The sequence below is a fragment of the Mytilus edulis genome, chromosome 8 (assembly GCF_963676685.1).
Source record: "Mytilus edulis chromosome 8, xbMytEdul2.2, whole genome shotgun sequence".
Taxonomy (NCBI): domain Eukaryota; kingdom Metazoa; phylum Mollusca; class Bivalvia; order Mytilida; family Mytilidae; genus Mytilus; species Mytilus edulis.
In genome coordinates this window covers 88,380,734-88,397,645 of record NC_092351.1, presented here as the reverse complement: position 1 = coordinate 88,397,645, position 16,912 = coordinate 88,380,734, and the positions used below count along the sequence as shown (strand labels likewise).

At 34.7% G+C, this 16,912-nt stretch overlaps 1 protein-coding gene across 3 annotated transcripts; it reads left to right on the top strand.

Annotated features, from left to right (window-relative positions):
- Positions 1-5,411: 5,411 nt before the first annotated feature.
- LOC139486550 (heat shock 70 kDa protein 12B-like) lies at positions 5,412-16,800 on the top strand. 3 transcript variants are annotated; one of them, XM_071271464.1, is made up of 5 exons: positions 5,412-5,559; positions 11,555-11,910; positions 12,449-12,667; positions 13,636-13,771; positions 14,502-16,800. In XM_071271464.1, exons 2-5 carry the CDS (start codon positions 11,593-11,595, stop codon positions 15,548-15,550), a joined length of 1,722 nt encoding a protein of 573 aa, XP_071127565.1. In that variant the 5' UTR covers positions 5,412-5,559; positions 11,555-11,592; the 3' UTR covers positions 15,551-16,800. The 3 variants fall into 3 exon arrangements, with proteins under 3 accessions (XP_071127565.1, XP_071127567.1, XP_071127566.1); XM_071271466.1 differs by having other exon boundaries at positions 5,467-5,552; XM_071271465.1 differs by having other exon boundaries at positions 5,475-5,548.
- The last annotated feature ends 112 nt before the right edge of the window (positions 16,801-16,912 follow it).

Below are 16,912 nucleotides of genomic sequence, written 5' to 3'. Positions count from 1 at the left end.
AATTGGGGTTTTTACCCACCATTTTCTTATATAATTGGGTGATAATGTTTTTTAATTGCATTATCAATTCCAATTCACCCCTCAGGTTAATATCAAATTGGGTTTTTCACCACCAAGCTCCTTCATGTATTGGGTTTTTTCATCAACACAATATTGAATATTTAGGCAATATCAACCCCAATTTTTTTCCATCTTAAATTAATACATGTAATATGTTTCTGTCTTTGTTTAGCTCTTTTATTTGGTTTAGGGTTTTGGTTAGGGTTATTTGCTAGCTGTTTTATTTGGTTTATTCACTGAGAAGCAATTGTAGGTTAAATTTGTGTCCAGTTTCAAACAGTTTTTTTTCAAAAAAAGGATATGTGTATTCACAGGCACTCGTCTTATAACTTTATATGATAAATTCTGAGACCAGTGCCTGATCAGTGGCTGTGTGCATGGTGTGTGTATTCATTAATTAACCGTAAAATGAATAAACCAGATGCTTCGCAGGGCGTAGCTTTATACGACCGCAGAGGTTGAACCCTGAACGGTTGGGGCAAGTTTGGACACAACATTCAAGCTGGATTCAGCTCTAAATTTGGATTGTGATTAAATAGTTGACACAGCATAGGTTTCTGACACAGAATGAATGACTGTGTTCTAATGAACTTAAAATTTGTGTTTTCTCTTAGAGCAATTCACTATGCTGTTCAATATTAATCCTCTCAAAAAAATGTTTGAAGAAATTTTCTTTTTATTTATGAAATTTCAAATGAGAAAAATTGAACCCAATTTTTTAATCACATCCCCCTTTCCCTTATTCCAAAACTAATCTCAATTAAAATATTCTAATGGAGTTTGCAACAATAACTACTCATTTAAATACATCATAAAATATTGAGATGTAAAAAACTGCTTGTTATCACTGAATGGTAAAAATGGTAGTAAAAAGTGAATATACATTGTATATTGTATATAACAAAGATTTAAGTTGATTCTGGACAAAGAAAGATAACTCCAATTAAAAAAATTTCTTGCAATAAGATATTTCTTGCTTACTATTTTGGACAAAGAAAGATAACTCTAATTTAAAAAAAATTTGCTATTTCACAATATTGAGAAATTGAATATTTCTTGCCATTGCACAATACTGTGCAATTGAAAAGACTTGCTATTGCACAATACTTAATATAATAATTTTAGATCCTGATTTGGACCAACTTGAAAACTGGGCCCATAATCAAAAATCTAAGTACATGTTTAGATTCAGCATATCAAAGAGGCCCATGAATTTAATTTTTGTTAAAATCAAACTTAGTTTAATTTTGGACCCTTTGGACCTTAATGTAGGCCAATTTGAAAACGGGACCAAAAATGAAGAATCTACATACACAGTTAGATTTGGCATATCAAAGAACCCCATTTATTCAATTTTTGATGAAATCAAAAAAGTTTAATTTTGGACCCAGATTTGGACCAACTTGAAAACTGGGCCAATAATCAAGAATCTATATACATTTTTAGATTCAACATATCAAAGAACCCAACCGATTCATTTTTTGTCAAAATCAAACTAAGTTTAATTTTGGACCCTTTGGACCTTAATCATTAATGTAGACCAATTTGAAAACATGACCAAAAGTTAAGAATCTACATACACAGTTAGATTCGGCATATCAAAGAACCCCAATTATTCAATTTTGATGAAATCAAACAAAGTTTAATTTTGGACCCTTTGGGCCCCTTTTTCCTAAACTGTTGGGACCAAAACTCCCAAAATCAATACCAATCTTCCTTTTATGGTCATTAACCTTGTGTTTAAATTTCATAGATTTCTATTTACTTATACTAACGTTATGGTGCGAAAACCAAGAAAAATGCTTATTTGGGTCCCTTTTTGGCCCCTTATTCCTAAACTGTTTGGACCTCAACTCCCAAAATCAATACCAATCTTCCTTTTGTGGTCATAAACATTATGTTCAAATTTCATTGATTTCTATTTACTTAAACTAAAGTTATTGTGCGAAAACCAAGAATAATGCTTATTTGGGCCCTTTTTTGGCCCCTAATTCCTTAACTGTTGAAACCAAAACTCCCAAAATCAATCCCAACCTTTCTTTTGTGGTCATCAACCTTGTGTCAAAATTTCATAGATTTCTATTAACTTAAACTAAAGTTATAGTGTGAAAACCAAGAAAATGCTTATTTGGGCCCTTTTTGGCCCCTAATTCCTAAAATGTTGGGACCCAAACTCCCAAAATCAATACCAACCTTCCTTTTATGGTCATAAACCTTGTGTTAAAATTTCATAGATTTCTATTCACTTTTACTAAAGTTAGAGTGCGAAAACTAAAAGTATTCGGACGACGACGACGACGACGCCAACGTGATAGCAATATACGACGAAATTTTTTTCAAAATTTGCGGTCGTATAAAAATAGTATATAAACTAATTATACTTGAATGATTTTCTTTTATTCAATTTACATAAATCTGGGTTTAGTTGTATTTTATTAGAACTTTTGATTTCTGATGCTTTATCATTTCATAATTGATTGGGCCTTTCACTTTTTCCAACTGAATTCGTTTTTGATGAAACCCTGTGTTTATTAGCAATGTTTTCGTTATGGTACGCACACACGCCCGTGCGTTCGATGGACTGTTCCTAAAGACACTAGCTGAGTCTTGTTATCATAACTTTCCCTCAATTTTCCAAAATAAGCCGAAAACATGCTTCTATTCAATATTTTAACCGGACATTCACTTTCGTTTTAATTCGATGTATGTTATGAAAAATCCCGAGCAATGCGAAAGAAAATATGACTACATGACACACGCTTATTGGATAAACACCGAGAAGATCGAAATATTTACAAAAACACGTGTACCTATCAAGCAACGGAAAACTCAAACAGGGACCCATTACAGCTACTTGATGCAGGGATCTATTTTTAGAACGACAGGAAATTTCCAATTATAAATATTATAAAAAAAAGTTTAAGCGACGACTGTAAACAGATAAGGGTAAATAACACAAACGGTAGCCAATAAAAGGGTTGAGAACTCATGGTTTTGGCATATAATTGGGTTTTCCGTTGAATTAATTGGGTTGTTGAACCCTTCAATGGACAATTGCATTGGGTTTTCTATTATTTGTATTGCGGGATCACGCAAATACGCAGCTTATCTGGAGCTCTGGTTTTGTATTGTGTACTGATGTTATCCTTTTGGTATTTTTTTTCTTGTTATTGTCATACATTTTGTAGCTTTGTCTGTTTGTTTTGGACTGAGTGTTCCTTTGTTATTTTCCACCTCTCCTTTAGAAACAAATGATAAATTTGGCGAGGTTGCATCCACCAGTATCATTTTGTAGTTTTCCAACATCGGCAACTTAGCATAAGTGGATTGTTTAATGTCGAGTCGAAAATATTTTGAGAAGGATTGAAAGGCTATGTTGAATCTCTTTTGTCACATGATTAATCAATGGCGGATAATTGTGAAAACGAGAACAAGTTTTGTCAGAACTTCAAAAAAATTGTTAAATTTGACTTTAAAGGGCAATAACTCCTTATTGAGTCAAATTGACCATTTTGGTCTTGTTGACTTATTTTTTATATCTTATTTTTCTTAAGATTATTGCTGTTCACAGTTTATCTAGATCTGTAATAATTTTCAAGATATTAAATAAAAACTAAAATTTCCTTAGAATTTCTAAATCAGGGGCAGCAACCCAACAACGGCTTATTCGTCTGAAAATTTCCGGAAAGAAACATCTCAACCTGATGAACAGTTTTACTCATGTCATATTTGCTCTAAATGCTTTAGTTTCAGAGATATAAGCCAAAATCTATATTCTACCCCTATGTTTTATTTTTAGCCATGGTGACCATCTTGGTTGGTTTACCGGGTCATCGGACACATTTTTTAAACTAGATACCCTAATGATGATTGTGATTAAATTTGGTTAAATTCATCTCGCAAAAAATTACAAACATTGTTCAAATTTACTATAGATGACAATAACTCCCTAAGGGATCATTTAAGCATTTTGGTCATTTGACTTATTTGTAGATCTTACCTTGCTGAACAATATTGCTGTTTACAGTTTATCTCTATCTATAATAATATTAAAGATTATAACCAAAAACTACAAAATGTCCTAAAATAACCAATTCAGGAGCAGCAACCCAACAACAGGATGTCCGATTTGTCTGAAAATTTCAAAGCAGATATATGTTGACCTGATAAACAATTTGCTCTAAATATATTGGTTTTAGAGATATAAGCCAAAATCTACATTGTACCCCTATGTTCCAGTTTAAGCCATGGCGTTTATCTTGGTTGGTTGGCCGAATCATCGGACACATTTTTTGAAAATAGATACTCAATGATGATTGTGGCTTAAAGTTTGGTTAAATTTGACCCAGTAGTTTCAGAGGAGAAGATTATTGTAAAAGTTAACGAAGACGGACGACAGCGGACACCGGAAGCCGAGTGATGAGAAAGGCTTACTTGTTAATTTCTGTGTCTTTGGTCTCTTGTTGAGAGTTTCCGTATTGGCAATTATATCACATCTTCTTTCTTTTTTTATATTGGCCTTTTAGGTCAGGTGACCTAAAACTATGCAATGGGATTCGGTATATTTGGATCCTTAAAAAACTGTCCCTAGTCACACTATGGGAGCCTGTAATTCAGTGGTTGTCGTTTGTTTATGTGTTACAGTATATTTGTTTAGATAAATAAGGCACAGGCGCTTGGGTCTATGATACAGATTTTTTTTTTTTTTTTTTTTTTTTATTAAAATATTTAATTTTCGATATTTATAATACATATCTATCACTTCTGTGAATGTCACCTAGTTTCGAGTGATTTAAACTACCCAGAGAAAAAACCCAATTTTACTATTCATACTAAGAATAGTAAAATTGGGTTTTTTCTCTGGGTAGTTAAACTACCCAGAGAAAAAACCCAATTTTACTATCCATACTAAGAAGTTCTCTGGGTAGTTTAAATCACTCGAAACTAGGTGAGACATGCACAGAAGTGATAGATATGTATTATAAATATCGAAAATTGAATATTTTAATAAAAAAAAAAAAAAAAAAAAAAAAATCTGTATCATAGACCCAAGCGCCTGTGAAATAAGGCCGTTAGTTTTCTCGTTTGAATTTTTTTTACATTGTCATTTCGGGGCCTTTTATTCGTCCTTACTTATGCATATCGATAGAGGTAGCAGACGTGTATATGTGTTATCATGATAACACAGAATAATGAGAATAATGGGCACTTCCACCAAAAAAAAATGAGAAAAAGATCTTTCAAATAATAAGAGCACCCCCCCCCCCCCCAAAAAAAAATAAGATAGAAAAAAATGCCTAAAAAAATTAAAGAATGCAATTCAAAACTATATAAAATAAAACCATCCACTGCAGACCCTCATACCAGATTAACCTGGTATGAATTCATTTGACTATGCACATGTTTAAAATAGAAAACGAAAGAGGAAGTTTAAACCCCGGGTTTAAACCACGTTATATAAGCTAACGACGGAGAAGTTTTGTTAAATGTAGGTAAACAGTAAGTTTTTGGCCTATAAATGTTATGTTTCTATACTTATGGCTATCATTATCTGCAACAAATTCTAATTTTTTAAATTCAAAATCACAATCATTTATCTTTTGAAGTAAAATTTTGAAGATAAATTAAGTTATTTTCAACTTGACAATCAATGCATTTCCAATGTAAAATATTATAATATTTGAATGTGTGCAAATTGTGAACCGAGTGACCTTGTCATATTATATTATACATTACTGTATAATTTAACATGATTGTTGCATTTTATATGGTGAACATGTACGTATTTTATATAACAATAGTAATTTCTGCTTGTAAATCGATCGGCTCCATTTGGGATCCTTGTTTGGAATAATAAATATTTGATTTGATTCTGACGAGTATCGATGTGAAAGTCATCATTCAAAAAATAAGGACATAATGCATTTATAATTTAATATACATTCAGGAAATATAAACTGCCTTTTCAGGGGAAAAAACATGTATTAATTATGATAAGTATACGTTGAAGATGTTATGTAAAAAAGGCCATAAAAAAGGGGGAGGGGTCAAACTTCTCAAAGTGGATGACAAGCGTAAAACAAATATAGTCAAATAATTTAGAATACATAGAAGAAAGTCGATCTGCCATCTTGCCATTTTCATTGTATTTCCTAATTTCGATCAGTAGCTATTTTTTACCAACAAACCAGGAGGGGCAAAACATAGACCCCCTCCCCGATGTATCATGCTACTTTTTTTATTTGTTTTTAGACATGGTGTTGTACGTCAATTTATCTTCAATATACAAGTTTGGGTACAGTCCCTTTTTAAATAAAAATGGTATCCTTTGCCTCTCTAATAATTTCAACAATTGTTTACACACATATTTTATTGATAAGATAAATTGATGAATATAAATGTAAATGTAAATGTATGAGTATGAGGCTCTGGATGGGGTTAACCGAATAGATAATAGTTTTTTTTTTTGGGGGGGGGGGGGGGGGGCAGAATGAATGAAACAGTAAAAAAAATAGAGAATTTAGAAAAGGGGAAACGAGAATAAATGACAAAAACATGTAAAATGATAAAGAAAAGAGAAAAATGAAATAAAAAATAAAGATTACAAAAATGGAACACCCATTCCCCAATCTCGCATGTATGATAAGGCATCATTTCTGGCCCCTTGAAATTCGATTGATTGATTAATTGATAAGTGTTTAATGCTATTTGCTATTTCGTGATGTTAAAATAATAGATTGCCAGAAAAGAGCGACAGGCCATAGGCAAGAAAACTGAAAATGAAAGTGTTAATGAATAAAACACGATCATAAACACATTGTACTGAAACACGTTTAGACCTAAACATGTAAAATAAAGTGCACAACAAATGTGCTTAGAATTATGATTCGGATTTAAACACGTTTTTCATGCATGTTCATTCAAAATCACTATAAAAATAATTACAATTGTCTGAGAGTAGAATTATGTGTTCCAGATTCCCATTTAAGCCTTGACATGAAATGTTGTCAAATAGCGGGTCATCTGTGATCGTCGTACGACAGACGCACGATATTTTGAGCATCGTAGCGCTGTCGTGTGTCGTGGGACGAAAATAGGATATGCACCTTTTTTATTCTACGATTTTTTTGTCGTGTCACTGTCTTGTGGCTGGCGTCTGGGAATGTCTTACCACAGTCGTGGGACTGTCGTGCGATAAACACATTGTCGTGGGTGCCAACATGAACCATTTTAATAAAAAATAAAATCATACGACTGTCGCACGGCGGTCGTAATTAAGACAATCTCACGACTGTCGCAAGACCCACGTGATACACTCAGTCTCACGAATTCAAAATTTCGTACGATACTCGCACAACATTGATTGTCTGTCGTACGACAGTGGTACGTTCGTCGTGCAACATATTTTCGTTTTATTTTAGAAGAATACAATTCTGCGGCAATGAACGTTTGGAAAAAAATATACCGTCTGCCGTTTAAAGAGGATGGTTATTCCACCAGAATGACTGTCCCTACTAAATAGTCGCCTTGCCGGAATTCAACAAGAGCAAAATATGTTAACGTTATTTCGAGCACATGAACAGCATAGGAACCAGAAAAACGACCGACATTGATGGGTTAAAACATGGATCGAACTGCGCCTGATGTTTGGGCAGTATAGTATACTGATGCCAGAGTTGAAGCGGGAATCTGCCGTTGATTTCGTTGGACTCATGCGGATGGAACCTGGCATGTTTCAAGAACTTTTGTTGAGAGTCGCCCCTCACATCACTAACCCAATTAATGGGGTCTTCCTTATATACTAGTAGTTCGGAGTCAAACGGGCGAGTGACCAACGACTGTCTTACGGTAAGACAGTCGTACAACAGGGGCACAACAGTGACACGACAGTAACACACGCATTCCATGAAATGAAAACCTAAAAACATAACCCAAAACAACTCACGATTGTCGTACGACTGTCTCACGACCTAATTGCGACAAACCCACGACAGTACAATTACAACTATTTGATAGAACTTCCACGACAAAAAATCGTACGATCTGTTGTGACCGGGGCTTAAGCTTTAAAAAGCCCCGCTTACAACAGATCGTACGATTTTTTGTCGTGGAAGATCTATAAAATAGTTGTCGTGTCACTGTCGTTCAAAATGCCAAAAAAATATTTCGAGTGATCACATCAGCTACAACATGTCCACGATGGTTCCACGAAGGGTACACGACAGAGAAAAAAATGAAATTGTATTGTCGTGGGTTTGTCGCAAGTCGGTCATGCGACAGTCGTACGACAATCATGAGTTGTTTTGGACTATTTTTCAGGTTTTCATGTCATGGGATGCGCATGTCACTGTCGTGCCACTGTCGCATGACTGTCTTACAACTGTCTTACAACAGTCATGGGTCACTCGCGCGTTTGACTCCGGGACTACTAGTACAAATGTATATATAGAAGGCCCGATTTATTGAAAGCTATTTGCCTTTTGCTTTCGATGTAGTTAAGTGTCATTATAAGTTCGGTCCAAGATAACGACATTTTTTGTATTAGTTTATATAATAATTGTTCAGCGAATTTAAACCAGGATGTCCCCGAGAAGAAAAAGAAATGGATGATATTTTGCTCTTGTTGGAGTCCGGCAAGGCGCATTTTCAGCAGGGCCAAACGTAATCGTTCTGGTGGAATAGCCATCCTCATTAAACGTCAGACGGTATGTTTTCCAAACATTTATTCCCGCCAAATTGTATTTTTCTAAAATAAAACGAAAATATGTTGCACGACGAACGTACCACTGTCGTACGACAGACAATCATTGTTGTGCGAGCATATCGTACGAAATTTGGTATTGGTGAGACAATCGTGCGACTGTATCACGAATATATTGCGACAGTCGTGAGATTGTCGTACGACAATCGTACGATTGTTTTTTCTTAAAATGGTTTATGTTGGTACCCACGACAATGTGTTTATCGCACGACAGTCGCACGATTGTGGTAGGACACCCACACGCCAGCCACAAGACAGTGACACGACAAAAAATCGTAGAGCAAAAAAGGTGCATGTTCAATTTTCGTCCCACTACACACGACAGCGCCACGATGCTCAAAATTTCGTGCGACTGTCGTACGACGATCACAGATGACCCGCGATTTGACCAAATTTCTTGTCGTGGTGCTGCATAGATGTGTTGTGGGTTCGTTGTGACCAGGGCTTTAGTAAATATTCTATAAAATTTATTTGGGTTTATGTAAGTTTGTTGAACACATATATGTATGCATTCTAGTAATTAGTCCTTTATTTCTTCGGGCGTTTTTAACTTCCTATTTATAGCTTTTCAGTCTCAAGTTTAAAAAGCATATAATTGTTACTAAAGGAAGTATATGTTTGCATGGGAAATAAACACATTTTTCATCTAAAAACCAGTTGTTGACATGAAACGGTTTATGTTCTCATATATTTTATGATGATACGATACTAAACCCCTAACTATTGTACTTGATTTTCATATGATAAAGACATATTCTTTCAATCAGTTTATTTTGAGGTCTGGAGCTGGCATGTCGGTAACTAGGCTGCTTGTAGTCCTTTGTTAATTGATATATCAGGGCCGTAACTACATTGAGGAAAATGCCTCATGTTTAAAATTAAAAAAAAACAACCTTAAACAAAAGCTAGTTTGTCTTCATATGATTGTCTTCATATCAAATTGTTTTCACTGAAAGTGTCTTGCAAGAAGCAAGTTCTCTTCACTCTCTGATGTCGCCCCTGCATATTTTTCGTATTCCATGTTTCTATTTTACTTTTGATTTTTTGAGTTGATGGTCTATTGTTTGTACTTCTGTGTCCCGGGTTTTGTCTTTTGTTCATTTATTGTCCTACTTAATGACTAGTCTGAGTGTTGATTTTCATTTGTAAACGTGTCACACTGTGTAATGTTGCATGTCCACCGATGTCCAGGCATTATGTGAGAAAATATTTTAAGAATATACGATGCTACTGCATAGACACAGAAACAAGTGGTCGTTTCTGCATGGAAAATTGAACTTGATATCAAAGAATACGAAACTGCCTTTCTTGTATATTAAACCATACCCAATTTTTCTTAGTATGGATTGCAAAATTAGGTATTTTCTATAGATGAGATATGCACAGAAGTGATAGATATGTATTATACATTTAGAAAATTGAATATCTTAATAAAAAAAAAAAAAAAAAAAAAAACTGTATCATATACCCAAGCGCATGTGGATGAAACTAGATATAGCTGACATCTGACATGGTTTAAATTAAAGTAAGACCATCAATTTCCCGGTATCAAATCATTTGTTGAAAAAAAACATCAATGTATTGCCATATGACCTTTTACATTCAAGAGTTAAATTTGCATTTTAAAAGTCGTGTTCAGACCATTTAACAGAAAATAAAGGAATATGAAGTACACGTGCACGGGAGCTAATCGCACACAATGTCAATGTAGAAAAAAAAAAATACAAATGATTAATGGTCAAAGTTTTTATTCCTGTTCTTCATCTTGATAGTTGCTGGAGGGTCTTCAATAATGAAAGAATCATAAATACCGTAAAACAAGGTATATTTGGTCCCTAGTGTCGACTTGAGTAGTACTAGTATTTAACGTATATTACTGCACTATTGACTGTCACTATATTTAAATCTAGTCATAAAAAATTTCAAGTCAGCACAATACAAGACAAGAACAGACAGACAGATCCGGTATTAATGATTATGAGAATTACGATTTTTGCTTTATTCTACATATCGGTCTTTTAATGTTTTGAATTTCCCTAAAACTTTAAAGTCTTAAATAAAAATGAATCTATGTTTTTGCTTTGAGACCAGAATATTGTCGAAAAAATAGCTAAAAATGATTTGCGTTTTTATGTAAGAAAGAGTCCTTAAGCGGCCCCCAGACCCCTCGCCAAATTTTTTTATTATAAATATATTTTGCCTCAGTATTAAAAGGGCTATTTACGGCCCTGTATATCATTGCCATTTTAATTAGTTTATTTTGCTACCTATTCTGGCATGGGACTCGGACTTCTTTTGAACTGAGTTTTACTGTGCGTATTGTTGTGTGTTTCTTTAATGTATATATTAGGCTAGATGTGTAGGAGAGGGTTGAGATCTCAAAAAAACATGTTTAACCCCGCCGTTGTTTTGCGCCTGTCCCAAGTCAGGGGCCTATGGCCTTTGTTAGATTTGTATCTTTTTTGTTTAAATTTTAGTTCATTTATATGTTTTGCGGTGTAGTACGACGCCCCTTTTCACTAAACTGGTACACATTTATATTTAGTGGCCAGCTGAGGCCCACTTTCAGGTGCGTGATTTTCTTTTTGCGTTGGACCCATTGGTGACATTGGTAACTTTCGACTGTTGTCTGCTCTTTGGTCGGGTTGTTTTCTCTTTGACATATACCCCATTTCCATTCTCATTCTAATTTAGAAATTACAAATAAAGAACCTACTTTACTTTGTCTTTCAGAAGCTTGTGATATCCAATTAAAAATAGTTTAGGACAAAATGTCGGACATTACTCATGGTAGACTACTCGTGTGTGCTATAGATTTCGGAACCACGTATTCCGGATATTCATTTCAGTTAACCTCGGACTTCATAAAAGAACCTTTGAGTAATATAAAAACAAACCAAGTATGGAATGCTGGTGCAGCAGCATTGATGTCTCTGAAGGCACCAACGTGTCTCCTCCTAAACAAGGATAGAGAATTTGTCGCATTTGGATATGATGCAGAGAATCAGTACACTGAACTGGCTCTGGAAAACGAACACAATGATTATCTCTTCTTTCGAAGATTTAAAATGTTACTGCATAGGAATCCGGTAAGTGGCCAACATAGAAATAAGATGTGGTATGATGTTCAATGAGACAGCTTTCCACAAGAAACCAATTGAAACAGAAATTAACAACTATGTCACCATACGGCCTTTAACATTGACAAAGCCAATACAACAAGTTCGTTTGATGTTCCCATGCTATTGTTGTGCAGATTGCACCAGGTCAGTATGACAATAAGATGTGGTATGCTTGCTTAAGAGACAACTCTCATCAAGAGAATAAATGACACAGAATTTAACAACTATGATATGTCACCATACGGCCTTAAACAATGGGTAAAATCCATATTTTTTTTATGTTTGTTCCAAGAGGGGGAAAGGACCTTTATCGGGATTCCGGGATCGGGTGTCTTTAAGCTCGGGATTTCGGAATCGACCCTTTCGGGATCCGGGAATTCTTTTTTCGTATTTAGGGATGTCGGGATCCGTTAGTAACACTAGAAATGACGTAAAAAATAACTGAGCAAAACTAATTTTAGTCAAGATGTACCCCCTTAATTTTCGCTATGTTCTATAATTTCAGGGTTTGAACAGAGATACCAAGATTGCAGCAGCAAATGGAGAAGAGGTTCAAGCGAAGGCAGTCTTTGGACATGGTATAGCTTTTCTGAAGAACCACGCGCTAGAGAATTTCAAACGTGCAGGAATGGAGATAGATGAAAATGAAGTCCAATGGGTTATAACGGTTCCTGCAATTTGGACTGACGCTGCCAAACAATTTATGAGAGAAGCTGCACAACGTGTAAGGTTTACATTCATACAGAAATAATTCAGTTGTGTATGTAACGCGTCATCTGATTGGTGACGGTGGTTTGTCTATCAGCTCATAGACATGATTTTGTCATGTAACCGTGACGTCGTCAACGTTTTTTTTTTCATGACTATTCGGGCTTTAAATGGAATTTAGAACTAAATTATAAGGACTGACTGTAATTTTGTTTCTATCTATTCGAAATAACATAAAAAAAAAATAGATGCACTCTATAAAATAACCCACTACGCGCGTTATTTAGTGTGCACCACTTTTTTATGTTGTTTCTTCATAGACAGAAAAAATATTACAGTCAGTCCTGAATTGCTTTTCATTTTAAAAAATGAACACTTTTACACTTTAAATCCTTGACCAAAATTGCACAGCTTAACGCAATAGGTTTATTAACAATGGGTTCTTTTTTAAATGACAAATATACAACAGAAATATAGGGATTCTGAAACAAGAAAAAAATATATAAATCCGTTTTAATACCTCAACCCAAAGTATTTTATAAAAAAAAAACTCCGTTAAAAACAATCATTGATATTAAAAACATTAGACCTTTAAGGTTTTTGCCGATACAGTGAGAAAGAAAACTAGGACATCTTTAGTGAATTATCCCTACTTGTTTTGTATATTTAGAATATGAAAAAAGAATGCTAATATAAGGCCGTTAGTTTTCTCGTTTGAATTGTTTACATTGTCTTATCGGGGCCTTTTATAGCTGACTATGCGGTATGGGCATTGATCATTGTTGAAGGCCGTATAGTGACATATAGTTGTTAATGTCCGTGTGTCATTTTGGTCTTTTGTGGATAGTTGTCTCATTGGCAATCATACCACATCTTCTTTTTTATATAATATAACATTGCTTCGGACAAAAAGAAATGCAATTTTTGGAGGTTTTAAGAAGTTTTTGAATTGGTACTAAACTAAATCTTGCTTTTACATTCCAGGCAGACATATTTAATGACCAACTGCTGGTAGCCCTTGAACCAGAAGCAGCCTCGGTTTTGTGTAGATATACCTCAGACGCCTCTGGACAAAGCATATTCACATCCGGGTCAAAATACATGGTTGTAGATCTTGGAGGTCAGTAGTTTATGAACAATTTAGAATTTATGACTTAAACATAAACACATTTATTTTATGATTATACTTTGGTGAATAAAATCAAAGCTACATGTAAAATCTATAAGTCATCAAGATAAGCATAAAACAGCTAAACTCTGATCTTACCCTTCCCCTTCAAGTTCGATAAATTGATTGATAGGGGATATTTTTCGTGTTTTGACTATCCATAAGGTCTGTAACCTTTGACATTTTTGGGGGTATTCGGCATATTGGTGCATCATAATTCCAAAACCATTCTAAATTCAGATAACTATTGACTAACTAATCTCTTATAAAACGTCATTTGTAATGCTAACACGGCTTTGGCAATTCCCTACATATATAAAAAAAAAAGCTTTAAAAAGTAAAATCACAAAAGTACTGAACTTAGAGGAAAATCTAATCGGAAAGTCCATAATCACATGACAAAATGAAATGACAAAACACATAAAAAACGAATGGACAAGTTACACCCCTTTTTCGTTTTATCGGTATGTGCTGGTAATTTGTTAAATTTAGTTTCGAGCAAGGAAAAAAACAATCAAGAACTTCATGTATGGAACGGATACCACAAAGTTTATCTTTTGACGTATCTCCATAAAGAACATCACCCATCCGACAATGCAGTGTAACTTTGGGCTATTTAAGGAAAACTAAAATGTATTTTCAAGATCCTTGTTTCAACAAATTTTGACATTTCTTATCACAGGTGGCACTGCTGATATAACAATTCACCAGGTTGCAGAAGACGGTACTTTGAAGGAACTCCACAGTGCGAGCGGCGGCGCGTGGGGAGGAATCAAAGTAGACCAAGCGTTTGAACAACTTTTAATAGATATAGTTGAAGAAGACGTGTATGCCGAATTTCAGAAAAGAAATGCCTCGGACCATTTCGATATGGGAAGGGAGTTCGAAGTAAAAAAGAGAACAGTTAAAGAAGGCATGAGCAAAAATACATATATTAAACTGCCATCGGCACTTATTGAAACGTATACTGTATTGAAGGGCAAGACTCTTAAGGAAGCAATTGAGCAATCGATGTATGTTAACCGTGTTTCCCAAACTGCTGACAAGCTGAAAATTGACTCAGAATTATTGAAGGGTTTCTTTCGGGATCCCCTGGAACATCTTGTTGAACACATCAGAGAAATATTAAATCAACCGGTTGCTAAAGATACAAATATTTTCTTGTTAGTTGGAGGGTTCTCCGAGTCTCCGATCGTTCAGGAAACAATCAAGGCACGATTTCCAAAGCATAAGGTGATCGTGCCTCAAGATGCTGGTTTAGCGGTTCTGAAAGGTGCCGTCTTGTTCGGACATCGCCCGAAACTTATATCTGTTCGAGTTAGTCGTATGACGTACGGAATAGGCATTAGCAGACTATTTACTAAAGGCGATCCTGAGGAATTGCGGTTTGCGTCTGGTAGTGCTGTGTTGTGTCGTGACGTATTTCACAAATTTGTGGAAAAGGGTCAACCAATCAACAAAGGCGATGAACATTCTATGCCCTTCAGTGCCAAAGGTCAGAATAATAGAGTTCGTGTTTACACTTCAAGCATGAAAGATCCGAAACATGTCATTGATGATAGCTGTAAACTTCTTGGAGAAATGATGATCAACATAAGTTCGGAAGTTACATCCGGGAACAATATTCAGGTCAGAATCGAGTTCGGTGGTACGGAATTGGTTGTTGAAGCTAAGGAGAAAAATACAGGTGAAGTCTTCAGGTCGCGATTTGACTTCCTAAGTGATAAATAAATCTTGTGTTGGTCTTTTGGTTTCTGGAACATTGTTGGTGTACAAATCATAATTGATTGTGTAAATATGTGTCGTAAAGAATGATGGAATTATTTTTTTTCCCTAAAAAAGACCATGCAAATTTATATAGAATAACATAGAAAAGTTAAAATGGCAGACGATAGATACATCAAGGATTAGTGGTTAATAGAGTTCTGTCTGCTCAAATTAGTACTGAGTTTGTAAAACTTACTTTCTTCGATGATTTTTAATCATTTGTATGAAACATAATAACATATATGTCAAGTCTAACCAATGATACGTGTGAAAATTGACAATGCTCGGTTCTTGGAGGTTTTTCTTTAAAGCTACTTGTGTTATTTATGCTTCTTTGGTTAACATTGTATTTAGAAATAAAACGATATTGTGAGATCGCCAATGAGACAACCCTCCACCAGAGACCAAACAACTAGTGATAAATACAGTGACCCATAATTATAATGGGTCACTGTATGGTCTTCAACAATGCTGCATATATAATATAAGGACAAAAACAACTGCTTGTAAAATTTTGTTCAATGTATACTACGACTTTCACCTTTTCCATACTTTTAAACAGTTTATTTTCAAGACTTTCCATTAGGTTTCAGTTCCTGTGAAGATCTGTGAAGGTAACGTTGTTCAGTGGTTTAGATAAATAATGATTATTTGTTAAATTGCTTTTAATAATCATTTAGTACATATTTTCACAATTTTAAAATTACTAGACTACAATTTTCTACAAATGCACTGAATACACGATACACAAACAACAATACATACAGTGTGGTTCAATTAAAAAAAAAATCCCCGATGAAATGTACAATTACAAAAAGTATGAAAACACCTTTGAAAGTTCATTCCACCATCCAGTTAAAGATCGGCGAGTATGGCACAGAACTATAACCTAGATTTTATAAAAAGATTCCCGTATATTAAATATGTTTCTTTCATTCATCTCCAGCATTGTAAGAACCTATATATCGATCAATACTCGACATTATAAAAGTCTGCCTTTGCTTGAACGATGATTATACATCTTGATATTGGGTTGTCGGAGTTTTCCGTTTCTATTATTATTGCCGATGATTGATTCGTCTACTGACCCGGTGTTCTACGTTCAAATATATCGTAATTCAACACAGAAAAATAATGTGTTCAAACCTCCTGAATAACACAGGAACATCTGTGTTCCTGTCAATGACCAGGTAGTTTACATGTACCAAGAAAAAGGGGGGAAAAGACGAGAAAGGAGAATCTCGAGATGAGAAAGGATAATCTCAAGTGAGAAAGGAGAATCTCAAGGTGAGAATGGAGAAACTCATTCATCTCCCTCTGCTGAGT